We start from the raw sequence: 16484 nt of genomic DNA, 5'->3' as shown, positions 1-16484 counted from the left end.
GTTTTGTTCACCAGATTCTAAGAATCGCTTTGCTAGTTCTTGGATTTCTTTCAGAGGAAATTGTTCTGTGTGTAGCTGTAGATTCAGGGTGTCCGCAGGATGTGGGTGCGCTCAGGGTCCTCCTGTGTCACCATCTTGAACCGGAACCCCTTGTAGCTCTTCTGTCTTTGATTCAAAACATTAACAGGTCATCCAAAATACTGAGAAGCAGATGACCAGCGATGAGCTCTGAAAGGCTGGAAAGAATTCCCCACGCCTCCCCTCCCCTCCCCCATCACCTAGTACTGGGCTTGCACGTAATTGGCAATCAGTGAACGTTGCTGAAAGGAAGAGTCAAGCTGAGATATGCAGGTAAAGGGGACATTCAGGTTGGCAGGCTTACACTGATAGACGCTGCTCCTGAGTTCTTCTGGGAACAGACACGTAGAAGCGGGTGTGCCCTCATCTTGAGAATCCCTCAAACACCGCAGATGCAAAGCAGAAAAAAAGAGTAATTCTGAGTTCCTGGAGTGCTGGTGGTTTAAGTCACCCACCTTTTGCAAGGCCCACCAGAGGAGCTGAGGTGTTTCCCTCCCTGAGCCTCTGTTCACTGACGCTCCTGCCTCAGGTCTGCACGCGTACTGCCTGGAATACATCTGCTCCCATCTGCACCTGTCAAATTTCTCTTCATCCATTAGACAGCGGCAACGATTTGACTTTGCTGGATCCTCTTGATTTAGACTGAGTTCTTTGGTTGTGTTCTCTCAGAGGACCCTCCACTCTTCCTTCACAGCACTTACTACGTTTTGTGACTACGCACGCTGTGTTACGGACAGCACGTTGCCCTGGCAGTGCAGATCTGCTATTGGGCCTGGGGAGGGGGGAGGGACAGATAGTCTTTTCCTTTTAAAAATGAGTGGTTTGGGCTTCCCTGGTGGCGCAGTGGTTGAGAGTCCGCCTGCCGATGCAGGGGACACGGGTTCATGCCCCGGTCCAGAAAGATCCCACGTGCCGCGGAGCGGCTGGGCCCGTGAGCCATGGCCGCTGAGCCTGCGCGTCCGGAGCCTGTGCTCCGCAACGGGAGAGGCCGCAGCAGTGAGAGGCCCGCGTACAGTTAAAAAAAAAAAAAAAAAAAAAGAGTGGTTTGACCTTAGGACTTCTGTCTAAACTCCATTTAAAGGCAGTAAAGATTGAAATATACAAGTTCTCACAAAGACCACAATTAAGAAATGAAAGTTATCCTTTTCTAGTGACATAAATTTATAGGGGAGCTAAAGAGAGAAACTATATGGCTTACCAAAAACAGCCACCAGTTTGAGATCTGGTCATAATATTTAAACTGCAATGAGAATAGGCCCTCAAGTCTATTTTTATGAAATTTATCCCCACTGTGAAGTGGCAGTGTGTACAAAGGTAACACAGCTTGTGATAGTTTACAGAAATATTTGCTACAACATGCATATTATGAAGTGCTTCAAACATATACATATTAAGTTTCATGCTGAATAAATAATCCCCCCAATTTCATCTTTATTTTTACATAAAAATATAATATTGCACTCTTAACAAGACCAGTCATTTTGCATATTTTCTCTTTAGATAAATGATGAAATTCAGCCTTAAAAAAAAAAAAAAGACTGAGTAGCAACCTTATTCTAATAAGGGACTAATGTAAAGTTCTCAGTAGAAAAATGAAAGTTAGACAATAGCTGCGATTTTTTTTTTTTTAAACAAAGCAAATCACTTCAACGTGAATAGGAATAGTCTCATCTCTGCACCTATTTGGACCTCAGAATTAATAGGTGGTCTGTGCAAACCATGATCTCAGCGCAGCCGTGAGGTGCTCTTACCTATGTATGCAACTGAAGGTTACGAGCATACGTAGCCACTTGCTTCCTCTTGTATTTACCTTGACAGCAGAGACTTTGCAATTGCATTTTATACAGTTTTTAAGCAGAATGTTTTAGAAAGTCTGGAAGTTACAAAAGTAGTTCTGTAAACACCATATGAATTAAATTTCCATAACAAACACGCAAGTAATTCTTAGGCAGGAATACATCTTTGTATCTCATAGTGACAGCTTATTTTACAGTGTTTCCAAAGCCAATAAAGCAGCACCCCCAGTAAAAATAGAGCCATAATATCATGATAGACTATTCCAGGAGTTTTAGGAATTCTGCCTTTATCATGTGTAAGTTTGCTGTGGAGTACACAGATTTTTCTATTGTTCCTAGAATTCTCAAGTGGTATAGGTTAGTAGAAACAGTGGAAACTGCTTCCTAAAAGAATTATTCTGCCTCCTGTTTAAAACGAAGTAAGCTGTGTCCTTTTCTTTTGTAATTCTGTTTTGGGGAAGAAAACTCCTCCTGCATATTAGATTAAATGCCTTAACTGGACTGCATTATTAATATCTGTGCAAACTTCTTCTGAAATGGAGGCTTTCTATTGCAAATTGTTAAGTATTTAATGCTCTGTAAATGGCAGATATTAAAAGAATTATCACTGTGTTTAAATCTTAGTGACTCAACTAAGGATATTCCATATCTAGTGTTATGGATTTTAAGTAGGATTTTTATGAAGAAACAGAATGTGTCTGAAAATCAAAGATACTTGTGTTGTTGTTTGTGACTGTCAAAAAATTCTGGTTCTACTTTGAGCTAAGAAGGCAACAGGCAAAAACTGCCTAACACTGAGATTCAAATACTCAGATATTCCAAAAAATCTTTGGTGCAGAGGCACCTACTGAATTACATACTTCTCAAAGAAAGCAATGATCAAGTCCTGAATTCTTTCTCCTTATCTTTCCTTTTTTGGGGGGAGTGGGGTGGGTGTGTTATCTTGGCAGAAAACTTTTAAAATATAATCTTTAGAGCATTTTATACAAACAGCTGACCAATTTAAATCCTACTGGCTTTTTTGGAATAATAGAAAATAGAAAGTAATAGAAAACAGAAATAGAGAGACGCTCATCTTTTCTTTAGAATCCTCTATGGAAAAAAACCTTTAAGAATATGATTTTAATTTACTGTACCAGACTTAAACCTTGTTGGTTAGTGCATACTGACACACCCTCCAGGTTATCACTAAACAATACTTTCCTCTCAGGACCTCGTGAGGCTGCAGAATTCTATGCAGATGAATAGACTTTATCATTACTTGGACGGTTTGTTTGGTCATCCAGTTCTTCGGGTTTGACCTCCTGTAACTGGCGAAGTCGGCAAATCTAGCTTGGAGTTAAAGTGCCTTGCAGAATGCGAGGTTCTCACTCATCCTGCTGCATAGCTGCTGAGGAAGGAATAGAACATTGGCTGTTTCAGGCGCTGCTGGTCCTTCCGGCACCAGGCGATCACGGTCCCATCACTGTTTGCTGTGTACAAATGGTGGCCATCGCAGGAAAATGTAAGGCTGTGAAAAAAAAAAAACCCATTTGTATATTGTGACTCTGAAAAGTGTATCAGCATATTGGTGATCACATGGAAATCAGTGTAAGGGGGTTAAGATATGTTTACTGGAGCACAGAGACAAACAAAATGACGGCCTACAACTCATTGGTTTTGACTGTAATTCTAATGTAGTTTACTTGCTCTGCTGGCATGTTTGTGAAGCTCCTTCTAACCAAGTGATACAGACTAAAACCAGGACCAAAAGGATCGGTACTTTCTGTTCCTTCTTTGCATATTTTCTTTTCCCTTCTTGTTTAGCCTGATTACTTAAACTACAAATACTTGGGTACAGGAAACTTCGAAAAATACAGCAGTACTACACTTTCTCTCTATAGAAATAAATGGTGATTATTTTATGGAGGTATTTTATTTCCCTGAAAGGGGAAAGGGTAAAAAATGTTAACATTAATATATAATTAATGTAGGTTCATTAAACTTTACATTTAGTGGATTAAAAATTATTTTAATAAAGTAGAATTTGAATCCCTTCCTTCCAATTGAGTTTTTAAAGTCAAATTTGTTAACAGAGCAAAGGGTAACTGGTTGTTTAGCAGTCCTGTCAAGCACACGCCTGTAGCCATCAATCACCATTATGCGATTTTCCATAAGGAAAGGGAAAAAATCCATCACTTCTGCAGTTCAGGAGGCTTCCCTGGCGCGAGCCCAGCACGCCTGCCTGTGTGGGCTGTGAGCTCCTGACCCAGATTTTGAGCTCCATGAAGACAGGCATTTGGCCTCCTCTTGCCACAGGGCCCCGGGCATCCTGGGCTTCCATAAATGGCCGGCTGTTTATAATGACTTTCATTACGTACTTCTTTACCTCTGTGTGCTTTACTGCCTCTCCAACAAAACAGTCACAGAGTACGTTATGGAGGAAAGAAGAGGTGAGGGAGGTTTTACCTTACAATAGGCTTATTTGATTTAGGAAATGTAATTTCCCGCACAGGCTTTAGGTCCCAAGTACTCCATAACCTAGAGGAAGAAAAAAGTCATCATCTAATTATGCAAACTAAAGTTTCCTTCCCTAAAAGTTGAACCTATGTGTTTACTTGTTAAAAGTCATCTGGAAGGAAACACAATAAACCGATTAACGGTAGTTAATTCTGGGCAGTTTGCCCAGGTGGGTGGGGAGAAAGGAAACCTAACTGTGTATTTTCATATTGTTACCCTTTCATAGTTGACAAACAATATAAAATTTCAAAAATGTACTAAAGCTACCTTTACTATTTATAAATAAAACGAAGAACTGAAGAACAGATATCCAAAGGTGATTTTAAATCTCTAAATATTATTATGTTTAGATAGTAAAAACCAATTTTTGAAACTGCTGTGCCCTTATAGACAAAAGTACACAAAGAAAGAAAAAACTCCTCTTACCTTACAATTCCATTTTCTAATCCCCCAGCAATCACGTTGATAGATATTCCTTCAGGCTGGTTAGAGAAAGCCACGGAACAAATGATCTCTCTGCAGTGGACATGTCCAACGAGGTCCCCGTTCACTGTCCAGAGTCTGAGGTCACTGCCCCCGCCAGCTAAAATGCCACAGTCACCTGCAGGTCACCAGGCTGTGGGTGTCACAGAGCCCCCTACACTGGGCCCCAGAGGGGCATCCCTGAGGGCCTGGCTTGTTTGTTTTAGTGATGAAGTTTATAGGCAACTCACGAAAGAAGTCTGTATAAATGGAACTACTGCACTGTAAGTCACACAGAGTTGGCATATTTATCTAGAGATGATGACCAGTGAAAAAATGAAAGTAAATTAAGCTACAAGGTAGAGCAACAATGTAAATTAACCATGAATCTTTCTGTAGTCATGATATTTCAGCATACAAACTGCCAAATCTGAATTTGAAAGTACCTAGAAAGCTAAACAATCTCCAAAAAGAGAAGAAAATATTCTGTGAAACTATCTATAAGAAGTGACTTCTGGGACTTCTGAAGAAACAAAAGTTACAGTAGAAGCTGAGTTAAAAACTAATTCTTAAAAAAAATGAAAGCTAATTCTTCAGAATGTCCAAGATTGACTCTTACAAATCAATGTCTTATTAAACGAATTTTTTTTTCCTTTCAAAGGCCATGAGTAACCAAACTTTTTGTAGTTTTCCAGGGGGTGGAGGAGGCACTAATTGCTTTAATATCTTCTATAAACTCGGGCTGTGGTTTGGGGCCTCATGGTGATGTGTCCAGCCTTCTTTGGAGAAATATTCTCATACTGATAAGACAGAGGTTAAGAGGTATGATAAAGTAAAGTTTGGACGACATAATGTGTTACTACACTTAATTTTATCTCTCCATTAGAACTAACAGAAAAGCAGACAATGTGTTTCTCTCTTTATTAAGGAAATGAAAAAATTTTATAGCAAAGAAATAAATATTGGAAATACTTCTTTACCTAAAGGTATGCGGAAGACCTTCCAACCAAAAGGCCTAGTGTGTCACCAACCAAAAGGCCTAGTGTGTCACCAACCAAAAGGCCTAGTGTGTTGCAGTATCATTCACAATAGCCAAAAGGTGGGAACAACCCAAATGTTTATCAAGAGATGAATGGATAAACAAAAATGTGGTATATCTATACGATGGAATATTGTCTAGCTACAAAAAGGAATGAAGTTCTGATACAGGCACCAACACGGATAAACCTTGAAAGTGGTACGCTAAGTGAAATAACCCAGACACAAAAGGACAAATACTGTATGATTCCACTTATATAAAATATCTAGAATAGGCAAATTCACAGAGGGAGAAAGTCGAATAGAGGTTACCAGGCTCTGCTGGGGAGGGAGGAGTGTGGGAGTTATGGTTACAGAGTTTCTGTTCAGGGTGATGAAATAGTTTGTGAAGCGGACAGTGGTGATGGTTGCACAACACTGTGAACGTAATAATGCCACTGAATTGTATTCTTTAAAATGGTTTAAATGGCAGCTTTTATGTTAAATATATTTTACCACACACATACACACACAAAGATTAAAAAATGCCCAGTGGTCTACTTCCCATTGTAGAATACTGATTAGGAGAGATTACCCAAATAAAGCATCAAGATATAGGAGACTCTGGGACTTCCCTGGGGGCACAGTGGTTAAGAATCCGCCTGCCAATGCGGGGGACACGGGTTCAATCCCTGGTCCGGGAAGATCCCACATGCCGCCGAGCAGCTAAGCCCGTGCGCCACAACTACTGAGCCTGCGCTCTAGAGCCCGCGAGCCACAACTACTGACCCCGCGTGCCACAACTACTGAAGTCCGCGCACCTAGAGCCCATGTGCTGCGACAAGAGAAACCACCGTAATGAGAAGCCCGCGCGCTGCAATGAAGAGTAGCCCCTGCTCGCCGCAAGTAGAGAAAGCGCATGTGCAGCAACAAAGATCCAACGCAGCCAAAAATAAATAAATTAAACAAAAAAGATATAGGAGACTCAATATGCTAAAGAAATACAATTGTAGAGGATAAACTCATCTTTTACGTAAGTAGAGATTTCACTCTTTCTTTTGAATTTAATATCTAATAAAGATTTTAAAAAATATATAAAGTAACCGGATGTGTACTAGTACGGTCAGAAGGCTTACTGAAGTCATTGGATACCTATCCATAAACAATATTGATGTAGGGGTTGGTAATTGTAAGACACAGCTATTGCATGGCTTAGTTCTTCAAAATAAAAAATCTAAATGTGGTCCTCAACTCTGAAGTATGGTATGGAACTTAACAGGCAAAGAATTACCCTAGCAGATTGCCCAGAAACTTGGTCTACCACAAAACCAAGTAACCACTCATCTGCCTAAGATTATAAATATATATTTTTAAAAAATCGAGGCCCTTACCCAATACTGGATTGCTTTCATGTATAATTTAACATATCAACTAAAAGTCAGAAAGTTGGGTATTCCTGAAAAAAATCTTTATTCTTCCTATACATCTTCATCAAAATTAAAAGAAATTGGAGAACTACCCCCTACTCTGAATCTTAGAATATTATATTAACTTCAGAGTACCACTGGCAACACAGGAAAAGGCTATGAGCCCTAGTTGAAATGCATATATTTTGATATAGTGGCAGAATGATTTAAAAAAATACAGAAATCATCTACTATAATATTTACATAGTTTAATAAATTTTACATCTTATCACTATAACAACCACATCCCATAATAAGCCCTGGGAAATTAGGATCAGGAGGAATGAGTTTGCCAGTGTATCTTCAGCCCCAATACAGAAAAATTTGAGATTATATATGTGTATATATACTCACATATACACATTATATATTATATATACATATACATACACATGCATATGTATTTATTTCTCTTAAATTTTGATTTAAAAGTTACTTGGATGGTTATCACTAAAGTGTCAAGACTTTTCGTAGGCTAAATCTGGTAACATTCTTCCCTTCCTGGACTATGAGAATAGGAGAATGAAATATAGTCTGGATCACTTAACATAAATTTGTCTTCTCTTTTTAAAAAAAAAATCATTATTTAAAAATAAATAAATAAATAATAAAAAATCATTATTTTTATTATGCTGTCTATACCAGTTGCTCTTTATGAGTCCTCTTCTATATGCACTGAGAGGCCTCAAACAAGTGTAGAAGGCCTTTTTGTTCAAAGTGGAAAGAACGTTCTAGCCATTACTCTATTATACTGTGCACTCTACCTAGGGGCACCTGAACACCCTACTAGTGAGCTGGTAATTGTAAGCAAAAGTAATTGGGTTTCTTGTTCCCATATGACTAGCTAATGTAATATCACAGATATAATAAATCACTACTGGCAGCAGGAAAGTAATTAACTTTACAAAATTTGGTTCCCTCGGGATCAGTCCTAACTTCCAAATGTTGCCAAAACAAGAAAGTAGAGAACTCTGTATAAATAATCATTATATGATTCCCCCAAATTCCCTCTTGATGTGACATACTAAAAGCCACTAATGTATAAATCAAGGAGGAACAATTAGCAAAGTCATCAATCATCTGCCCACACTTATATTACCAAAGTCAACTGTTTAAGATCTTTCCCCTTAGTTATGCTGATTAGGAAATAAAAATGTTTTCATGACATTATTTTATGACTAGGGGTGAAGACTGGCAAATACTTCACACTGAAATCTTGAAGCATGACTGAAGATGTTACTTTTCTTGAATACAAGCATGAATGAGTGTTTTGCAAAAACAAGAGTTTTACTGTGGTATAGTACAAAAATAAATATTCGGACTTTGTCCCAGGTCCCTGGCATAGAGCTCCTAAATCCTTGTTAATTTACTGTCTTTTTTATGCTAATGAGATAACTCCTGGGGGGAGGCCAAGGCAGCTTCAGGATGGGAACTGGTCACCCGAAAAGCCAACCCTGAGTTAGAACTTACAGCACCTCCCACTTCCAGGGAAGGGAGAGGGGCGGGAGGTTGAGCTCAGTTCCTAATGGCCAATGATAGAATCTACTGCCTACAGAATGGAACCTTAGAAAAACTCCTAAACAACAGGGGGAGGAGAGTTTCCAAGTTGATGAGCACACTGACATGCCAGGAGGGTGGTGCAGTCTGACTCCACAGGGACAGACCCTGTAACCTCACCCTACCTAGCTTTTCTTCTGGCTGTTCACTTCTATCCTTTGTAATGAACCATAGTAGTAAGTACAGTGTTTTACTGAGTTTTGTGAGTCATTCGAGAGAATTATCAAACCTGGTGGGGGGTCTTGGGACTCCCAAATTTGCTAACTTCAACTAGTTAGTGTCAGAATTGAATTGCACTGTTGGACACCCAGTTGGTGTCATAGAATTAGAGAATTGTTTAGTATCTGGAAAGACCACACAGTTGGTGTCAGGAAAAAACAAACAATATGAAAAATGCAAGCAAAGGATAAAAGACCACCCACTGTAGATGTGTGGAAGATATCTGTACTGAGTGGACAAAAAGAAACAGTTTTTCAAAGGATCCTTTCAATGAATGGAAATGCAAACAGAAAAGTTATGAGCTTTTCAACAGTTCTTTCCCTCTGGATGCATCAAGTTTTTAAATATGTATACATGAAAAAACAAAAACTAAAAGCCAGACCTTTGATTAGGAGGCATATCTTTGTCATGTAAATTTTGGGCAAATTATACTTCCATTATTATTTTATACTACTCTCTCACAGGAACTACAAGACACATGTAGGAAGTTGATCATCTGCTGATGCTTTTCATTTAGTCAGGAGGGAGGTAGCAAAGTCTAAAAAAAAAAAAAAAAAAAAAAAGCAGAAGCAAAAAAGAATGGAAAAATAAAACCAAAGAAAATTCAGATAATTATGTAACAGTAATTTGCTTAACTTACATGTGCTCAAATGCAATCTTACATATATCAGAAAAAGTTAAATTATGACAATACTAACTTTTGCATAAGTAGATGCCTAAATTGATGAACTCAATCTTCAACCTTACTGGTTTGTTTTTTGGCCTCGCTGTGTGGCATGCTGGATCTTAGTTCCCTGACTAGGGATCAAGCCCATGACCCCTGCATTGTGAGTGTGGAGTCTTAACACACATACATGCTATCACCTAAGTATACAGATCTGGCAGGGACCTGAGAGATGTAATGCAACAGTTTAACCTATGATGTAACCAGCTGGCTGAATGCACTGTGAGTGCAACCACCCTGTGCTTTGGTTTGGGGCCAGCTCACCTGAGTCACACACGGTGGCAATGTCACCTGTAGTCTCACTGGCAGAGACGGCTGTGACAGGGCTTTTGTGTCCTGCCAGACTTTGTACGTAGCACAACCTGAAAGACCAAAGACATGAATTTGCATATGATCATTACATATAATTATATTCTCTTATTTGTATAATTCTTTTCCTCAGTGTATATGTATCTATTTATAAGGCATTCCTGACTATATTCCTAACTGATTTTTTAATTCAATAAGATTACAAGGGTAAAGTCCATACCTCATGCTTAAAGCTATTATGATATAAAGATATTATTTTAGTGCATCTATTTCTCACAGTAAGAACTAAAACATTAAAAATAGCTATTTTAGAGTTGGAGATTTCTGTACCTGTTTAAATCCCATATGATGCAGGTTCCATCTCTGCTCACACTTATCATTATACTGTATGGTTTGCAGACAAATAAGCTGGTTATCTCTTCTGTGTGCCCATAGAGATGTATCTGAGACTCCATTTCTATCTCTGAAGGCTAAAATTTAAAAAATAAGTAAAGTATAAGACAAAAACCATGACGAAAGGTATCCTAGTGTCGTATCTCAAAAATAAAAACAACCCAAGTGATTCAAATATTCTTCTCAAACATCTCATTTTTCAATCTAGTTCAACTTTTTCTAAAGAGTAAAACTAATTAAACATTAACAAATTTTAAATTGACCATAATTTCATCAACAAATAAGCTTTTCATTTTTGTCTATTCTTTTCCAGTCTTTAGCCAATTACATATGTATTTTATAGCTGTGATTATTGCCATACAAATAATTCCCTATTTTGTATTTTATACATTCTCCCATAAGCATTTTCCATTTTTGACAGTGTCTTCAAAATGATTAAGTGTTATAATATTCTATACAGTTAGTATACTATAATTTACTTGAGCATCCCTTTTTAAAAAAATTAATTAATTAATTTATTTATTTATTTTTGGCTGTGTTGGGTCTTTGTTCCCTCACACAGGCTTTCTCTAGTTGCAGTGGGCAGGGGCTACTCTTCCTTGCGGTGCGCGGGCTTCTCATCGCAGTGGCTTCTCGTTGCAGAGCAAGGGCTCAAGGTGCGTGGGCTCCAGTAGTTGTGGCACACAGAGTTAGTTGCTCTGCGGCATGTGGGATCTTCCCGCGCCAGGACTCGAACCCGTGTCTCCTTCTTTGGCAGGCGGATTCTTAACTACTGCACCACCAGGGAAGCCCCCTTGAACATCCTTTATGATAGACATTTAAAATTGTTTCAAATTTTTTCAAAATTATAGATGTCATAATTAAATCCTTCATGTATATAAGTTTTGTTCCTCCTCTAAATCATTTCTTTAGAATTTCCAGGATTCTACTAGTGGATCAGTGAATATTAATAATTTTACAGTTCTTGAGTGTACTTTTCAAAGGCTTTGTACCAATTCATGATGCCACCAATGGCGATGTATTACTCATCAATAGTTGTGGACTGATTTTCTAAATCAAACATTGAAAAGTGATGTTCCAAGTTCCACATGGCTCACAGATGCCAGATGTCCACACAGGGTCTAACCTTTGTTTTCATTAGGGTAGCAGTTTATTGTCATAAAGTATTTCAATACAAAGAATATAGAAAAGTAGAAAGAAAGTATAATAAAAAGCTGTATACTGACCACTCAGTTAAACTAATCCTAATATTTTATAAGATCAGCTTATTTTTTAAATAAAGAAAACATTAAACATTACATAGTCTGTGTACTGTTTTACATCCTATTTCCTCTCTCTTGTCAGAAGTTACTATTATCCTGAATTTTGTATTTGTTTCCCATGTATGTAGAATTTATGTTCTACTATATGTTACTATAACAATTGTATTGTTTTTCATGTTGCTAAACTTTATATATATGGTATTAATTATTCTTTAGGTATCTGCTGCATCTTGCCTTTTTGATCACCACTGCTTTTGAAACATATGTGTTGAGTTATTAGCTGCAGCTCATCTATTTTAAGTGCTTTATTTTTCACGTAAAAATACCTATTTTATTCTTAAAGACTCAAATGACCTGGCGATACCAGGCTTACAGCTCCCCTTGGAACCACTGGCTTGAGCTGTGTGGCAGTGGCTTCTGTTTAGCTAGGGCACGTGGCCTTCAACTGCACACAACCACAGCAACCAGATGGCTCTGAACAAGGGCACGAGTCCTGGTTCTGGGCCCCTTCTGGTTCTCCTCCGTGACCTTCCCCGCAGGGCCACAGGGGTGTGCCAGCGCCCTTGCAGACCATTCTTCAGGGTCCCTGGGACCAAAGAATTCCTTGCCCCCAAAGGCCTGAGCTCCTTCCTTCTGTGCTTGAACTCTGCAGCACTTCAGTTTGTGACTCAATTCCCATTCTAAATCTGTGAAAATTTCCCGAGTTTTAAATGGCAATCAAGGTTGCTTTAACTTGAATTTCTCTTATTGTAACTAAGTTTAACTTTTTCACATATTCATTTTCTTATCTGTAAATCTGTGTGCTTGGTTTTGTGTATTTGTTACTACATTAAGAAGATTATTTGTAGGAATTCCTCTATCTGTGGAATAGAATGCAAGTACCTTCCTTGTTTCTTCTGCTGGATGACCTGCCAGGCTAGGGACGCCTTACCCAAAGTCAAGTCTTGAGGATCCCGGACAACCCAGGGAATTCCAATCCAGGCTGTAATTCCAGGCAAGAGTTGGTCCTATCTGACTCATCCTTACTCTTAGGGACCAGCCTTTTGGACAAGGGCCTCCTTGGGACTCCCCAGCTTGCTCTGTCCCTTGTTGTTGTTTTCTATTCCTCTCACAAGAGGCTGTCCAAGGACAGTGTCAATATTCTAGGATTGACAAATGCCCTCAAGGCTAAAGCTCCCTCCTTGCTTATTAAAAAAAAAATAATAATAAATAAATATATATATGTGTGTGTGTGTGTGTGTGTGTGTGTGTGTGTGCATTTTTTTTTTACTTCATGATCATGAATAATATTTATGGGGTAAACACAAGATAGGTACCCTATAGTGGTTATTGAAATTTTATAGATTTTTCACTTTAAAATGATTCCAAGAGTTAGTGTTACTAGATGATTCCCTGATGGATCAGAAAATAATTTCCATGGGTAGACCAGGAATCTTGTGTTGGCCTACTTCTTCATAAAATGTTCTTGAAGGGTGTAACACTACCTTGATACACTGCATATATATTCTCCTACCACCATCAATTTAGAGAATAGAAATACAGGTGTTCACTTATACGAAGATGATGTGGCCACACTATTTAATTAGTGAAAAAATGACTCAAGACCAACTATTTTAAAATCAGTTATCACTTTTAGAAGACATTCTTCTCTAATACTGTATATAAATGGCTTATAGATAACCATTCCCTATAACCAAGCAACGTATTCGTCATTACACATGTAGAATGCATTTTAGCAGACTATCTTGGGATAGTCAACAGAAACTCACAATGCTCAAAGTTATATATGTTTCACTAGCTCAGGAAAGTATTTCATAAGATTCCCTTGAAAATATTTTCAGACAACAATTATTTTGGTCATATCCTACATGGTGCTTGGGAGGTGGTCTTTCGTATGTGTCAAGGCCAACACAAACGAGAGCATAGGTACTTTTAGAACCATGGCATTCAGCGGGTTGGGAGAACAGAAGCTAGTAAACATGAGGTGTTTCCTGCCAACCTCACAGGCATAGGGTCACAACTGCAGCTTCAGGGACCCCAAAATGATGAGACGGTCCCCACTAAAAAGCAACAACAACATCTACAAAAACCCAAGTAACCTTCTCTCAGATCAAACAATGATAAAACCACACAGCTAAGATACAATTTTGGACATGATTTAAATAGTAACTGTTAATCTCATGACTTGATTACCTAATACTATTAATACTTAGGAGAAAAAGAAAACCCTTACAAATAAATTGAAAAAATCCACTTTCAGGCAAATACAGAACTGAGGAAAGGTAAGCAACCTAAGACTTCACAATAACTTCAAACTAAAAGAAGCATGTGTCTTGCTGTATTCAAATGATAATAGCTACATCTTTGATCTATTTCAAAGCTATGTTGTACAAAATTACTCCTATACTGAGTACAGCTTAATCTTTTTTTTTTTTTAACCAATACTGTATACTGTGCTAGCGTACAATTAAAATTTTAAATTATAGGAAGAATGGAAGTAAGGAAAACTAAGAGCAAGGCTGTTCATAGTGTTGGGGAAAGCAAGAGGAAATAAAAAACAAAAGATCAAGCTAGTTTTTAAATAGGTGTCTATGATGGTGCAAATGATCTGAGTGTACAAGCAGACAACGTGCTCTAGCAGCAGAGATTAGAATATATTTGTAGAAAAAAGGAAACAGGGTGAGCTCGGAAGGTGAAAGGCAATGGCAGTGGTAAATATTAGAGACATTATAAAATTAACATCCGCTTTAGGCCTTGGGGAGTAAAAAGGAGAAAACAGAAGACAATCCAAAAGTGAAGGCGCCTCTCTGCTCAGACCCTCTAGCATTCTTCTTATTGTGGCCTGTGTATAAGACCCTCACCTCACTCTACTGTTCCTGCCCTGGATTTGGCACTCCTCCCAGCATGTTCTACTCTAAACTACACATAAAAGTATCTGCCATCCCCCAAACTACCATGCCTTTGTTTCCATGTGTTGGTTTACTTTGCTACAATACTCTTTCCTCTTTTCTCCACTTAGTAAAATGGTCCTTTAAGATCTAGCTCATGTGTAACTTTTCAGGCTCCCTGACATCTGGTTGGTCCCACTTGTAGCTCTTCTAAGCTGTGTGTGAATCTTTCTTAGAGCACAACCTCACTGTCCTGCAATAACCTGTACATGCCAACCTCCTGACTCGGAGCCCTCACCACGGCCAGCCTGTATCACTACAGCGTCTCTGAACTGGTACCCTCCCCTCCAGCCCCACACCCCTTTTAAGCGATTCTCCTTGTAGGCGTTACAGTGATGGCCTTAAAATGCTGACTGGATCATATCACTCCTGCTTCAAACATTTTAATGACTCCTTAGACTAAGAGACAGAAACAATATTATGGTCACATTTATACCCCAAGGATCGTGGCAAAGAACCTTAACAAGGGCTTAAAAGGGAATAAACTTGGACAGAAAAGTAAGGAACTGAGAATCACCCTATGCTAGAAATACAGGTTTCACCCAGTAAAACATGTTTTATAAAATAATGCAGAAAATTGTAATTAAAATAAAGCACAGAGCACATTTTAGACTAGAATGATAATCACTGAGTTATCACCCTAAACTTGCCACTAATCCTCAACAGCACCACAGACAGCTGATTCAAGAAAGGAATGACAGACCTACAGTGGAAATGCCTCTTGGGAATTGGTTCTTTAATTAACTACTAAAATACTGTAGGTTTAATCTCTTAAAAAAGCAAGTACTGTTACTGCAAAAAAACAAAAAAAAAGGAATGACAGTAGATTAAAAGAAGTATTGCATAATGTCTTCTTCACTAGAGTGTTTTAATAATTTAACTCTCAAATCCAAAGGATTCAGTGAATGAAAAAATTTCTTCCAGTAAGTGGTAGAAATCAAGACTGGCTACTTGGATTTTTCTGTCATTTAATTCACACAGAGGGCACAGGAATGTTGAACATTAGGAGTTCTGTACTTCCAACTTTTATAGAATATCGTGGGGTACTTGTAAGCACTCAGGTTGATACCGAGAATGAAAGCAAGCAAGCATCAAAATGCCATGAAAAAGCCTAAACTCAAAACAGGTCATAACTCAAAATACTGTCTGTCTCTGACCTTTACGGTTATTTTCAAAATTTTTGTGATCGTAATAAACCTAAAATTAAAGAGTTAGACATGTGACCTTTTATATTTTAAGAGCTTATGTGAAGAGACTAAAGTACAAAAGATTAATGTACCAAAAATTTCATCTTATACCAAATGTATACTTTATAAAGGGTTTCTTCCCCTCACTGACATGAAAATCCCACAAAACGCGCCCAGGACCTACCGTGCCGCTCATGAACCTGTTTGTGTAGGCTGTGATGACACCACATTTGCTCCCAGTAAACAGTTGGCAACTGTCCGGTACCCAAGCACAACTAGTCACCTAGAGAAAGGACAAATCAAAGATTATCATGTTTAAAAAGCATAAGAAATGCTTCTACTTTTCTGACAATTATTTTAAAAATATACGATCACAAAATTTAAGGTAAACATTTTACTTGAAATGATTAGAATATTACAATGCATTGTCTATGATTTTACATTTCACTGTGTACACACACACACACACACACACACACACACAAATACATACAGGGCCATTTGTTCCTCAGAAATTTAAACAAAATGATCCAGGATTGACTAGATCCAAAGTAGAGAGAGAGAGAG

At 38.3% G+C, this 16484-nt stretch overlaps 1 protein-coding gene across 5 annotated transcripts in view; it reads right to left on the bottom strand.

Moving 5' to 3' along the window:
* Positions 1–1342: 1342 nt before the first annotated feature.
* LYST (lysosomal trafficking regulator) overlaps positions 1343–16484 on the bottom strand; it is a 174266-nt gene continuing 159124 nt past the window's right edge. For 3 of the 5 annotated variants that reach the window (XM_024761468.1, XM_024761470.1, XM_024761469.1), the window contains exons 48-53: positions 16102–16200; positions 10458–10597; positions 10083–10180; positions 4800–4974; positions 4323–4394; positions 1343–3384 (exon numbers count right to left, since the gene is read on the bottom strand). In XM_024761468.1, coding sequence (XP_024617236.1) covers positions 3246–3384; positions 4323–4394; positions 4800–4974; positions 10083–10180; positions 10458–10597; positions 16102–16200 — 723 coding nt within the window. In that variant the 3' untranslated portion in view covers positions 1343–3245. The remainder of the gene's footprint in view (positions 3385–4322; positions 4395–4799; positions 4975–10082; positions 10181–10457; positions 10598–16101; positions 16201–16484) is intronic. The other 2 variants (XM_024761471.1, XM_024761472.1) reach the window with 1 other exon arrangement.

The sequence above is a fragment of the Neophocaena asiaeorientalis genome, unplaced genomic scaffold (assembly GCF_003031525.2).
Source record: "Neophocaena asiaeorientalis asiaeorientalis breed wild unplaced genomic scaffold, Neophocaena_asiaeorientalis_V1.1 scaffold166, whole genome shotgun sequence".
Lineage (NCBI taxonomy): Eukaryota > Metazoa > Chordata > Mammalia > Artiodactyla > Phocoenidae > Neophocaena > Neophocaena asiaeorientalis.
The sequence above is the reverse complement of the archived record's forward strand: the minus strand, read 5'-3'. Positions and strand labels throughout refer to the sequence as shown.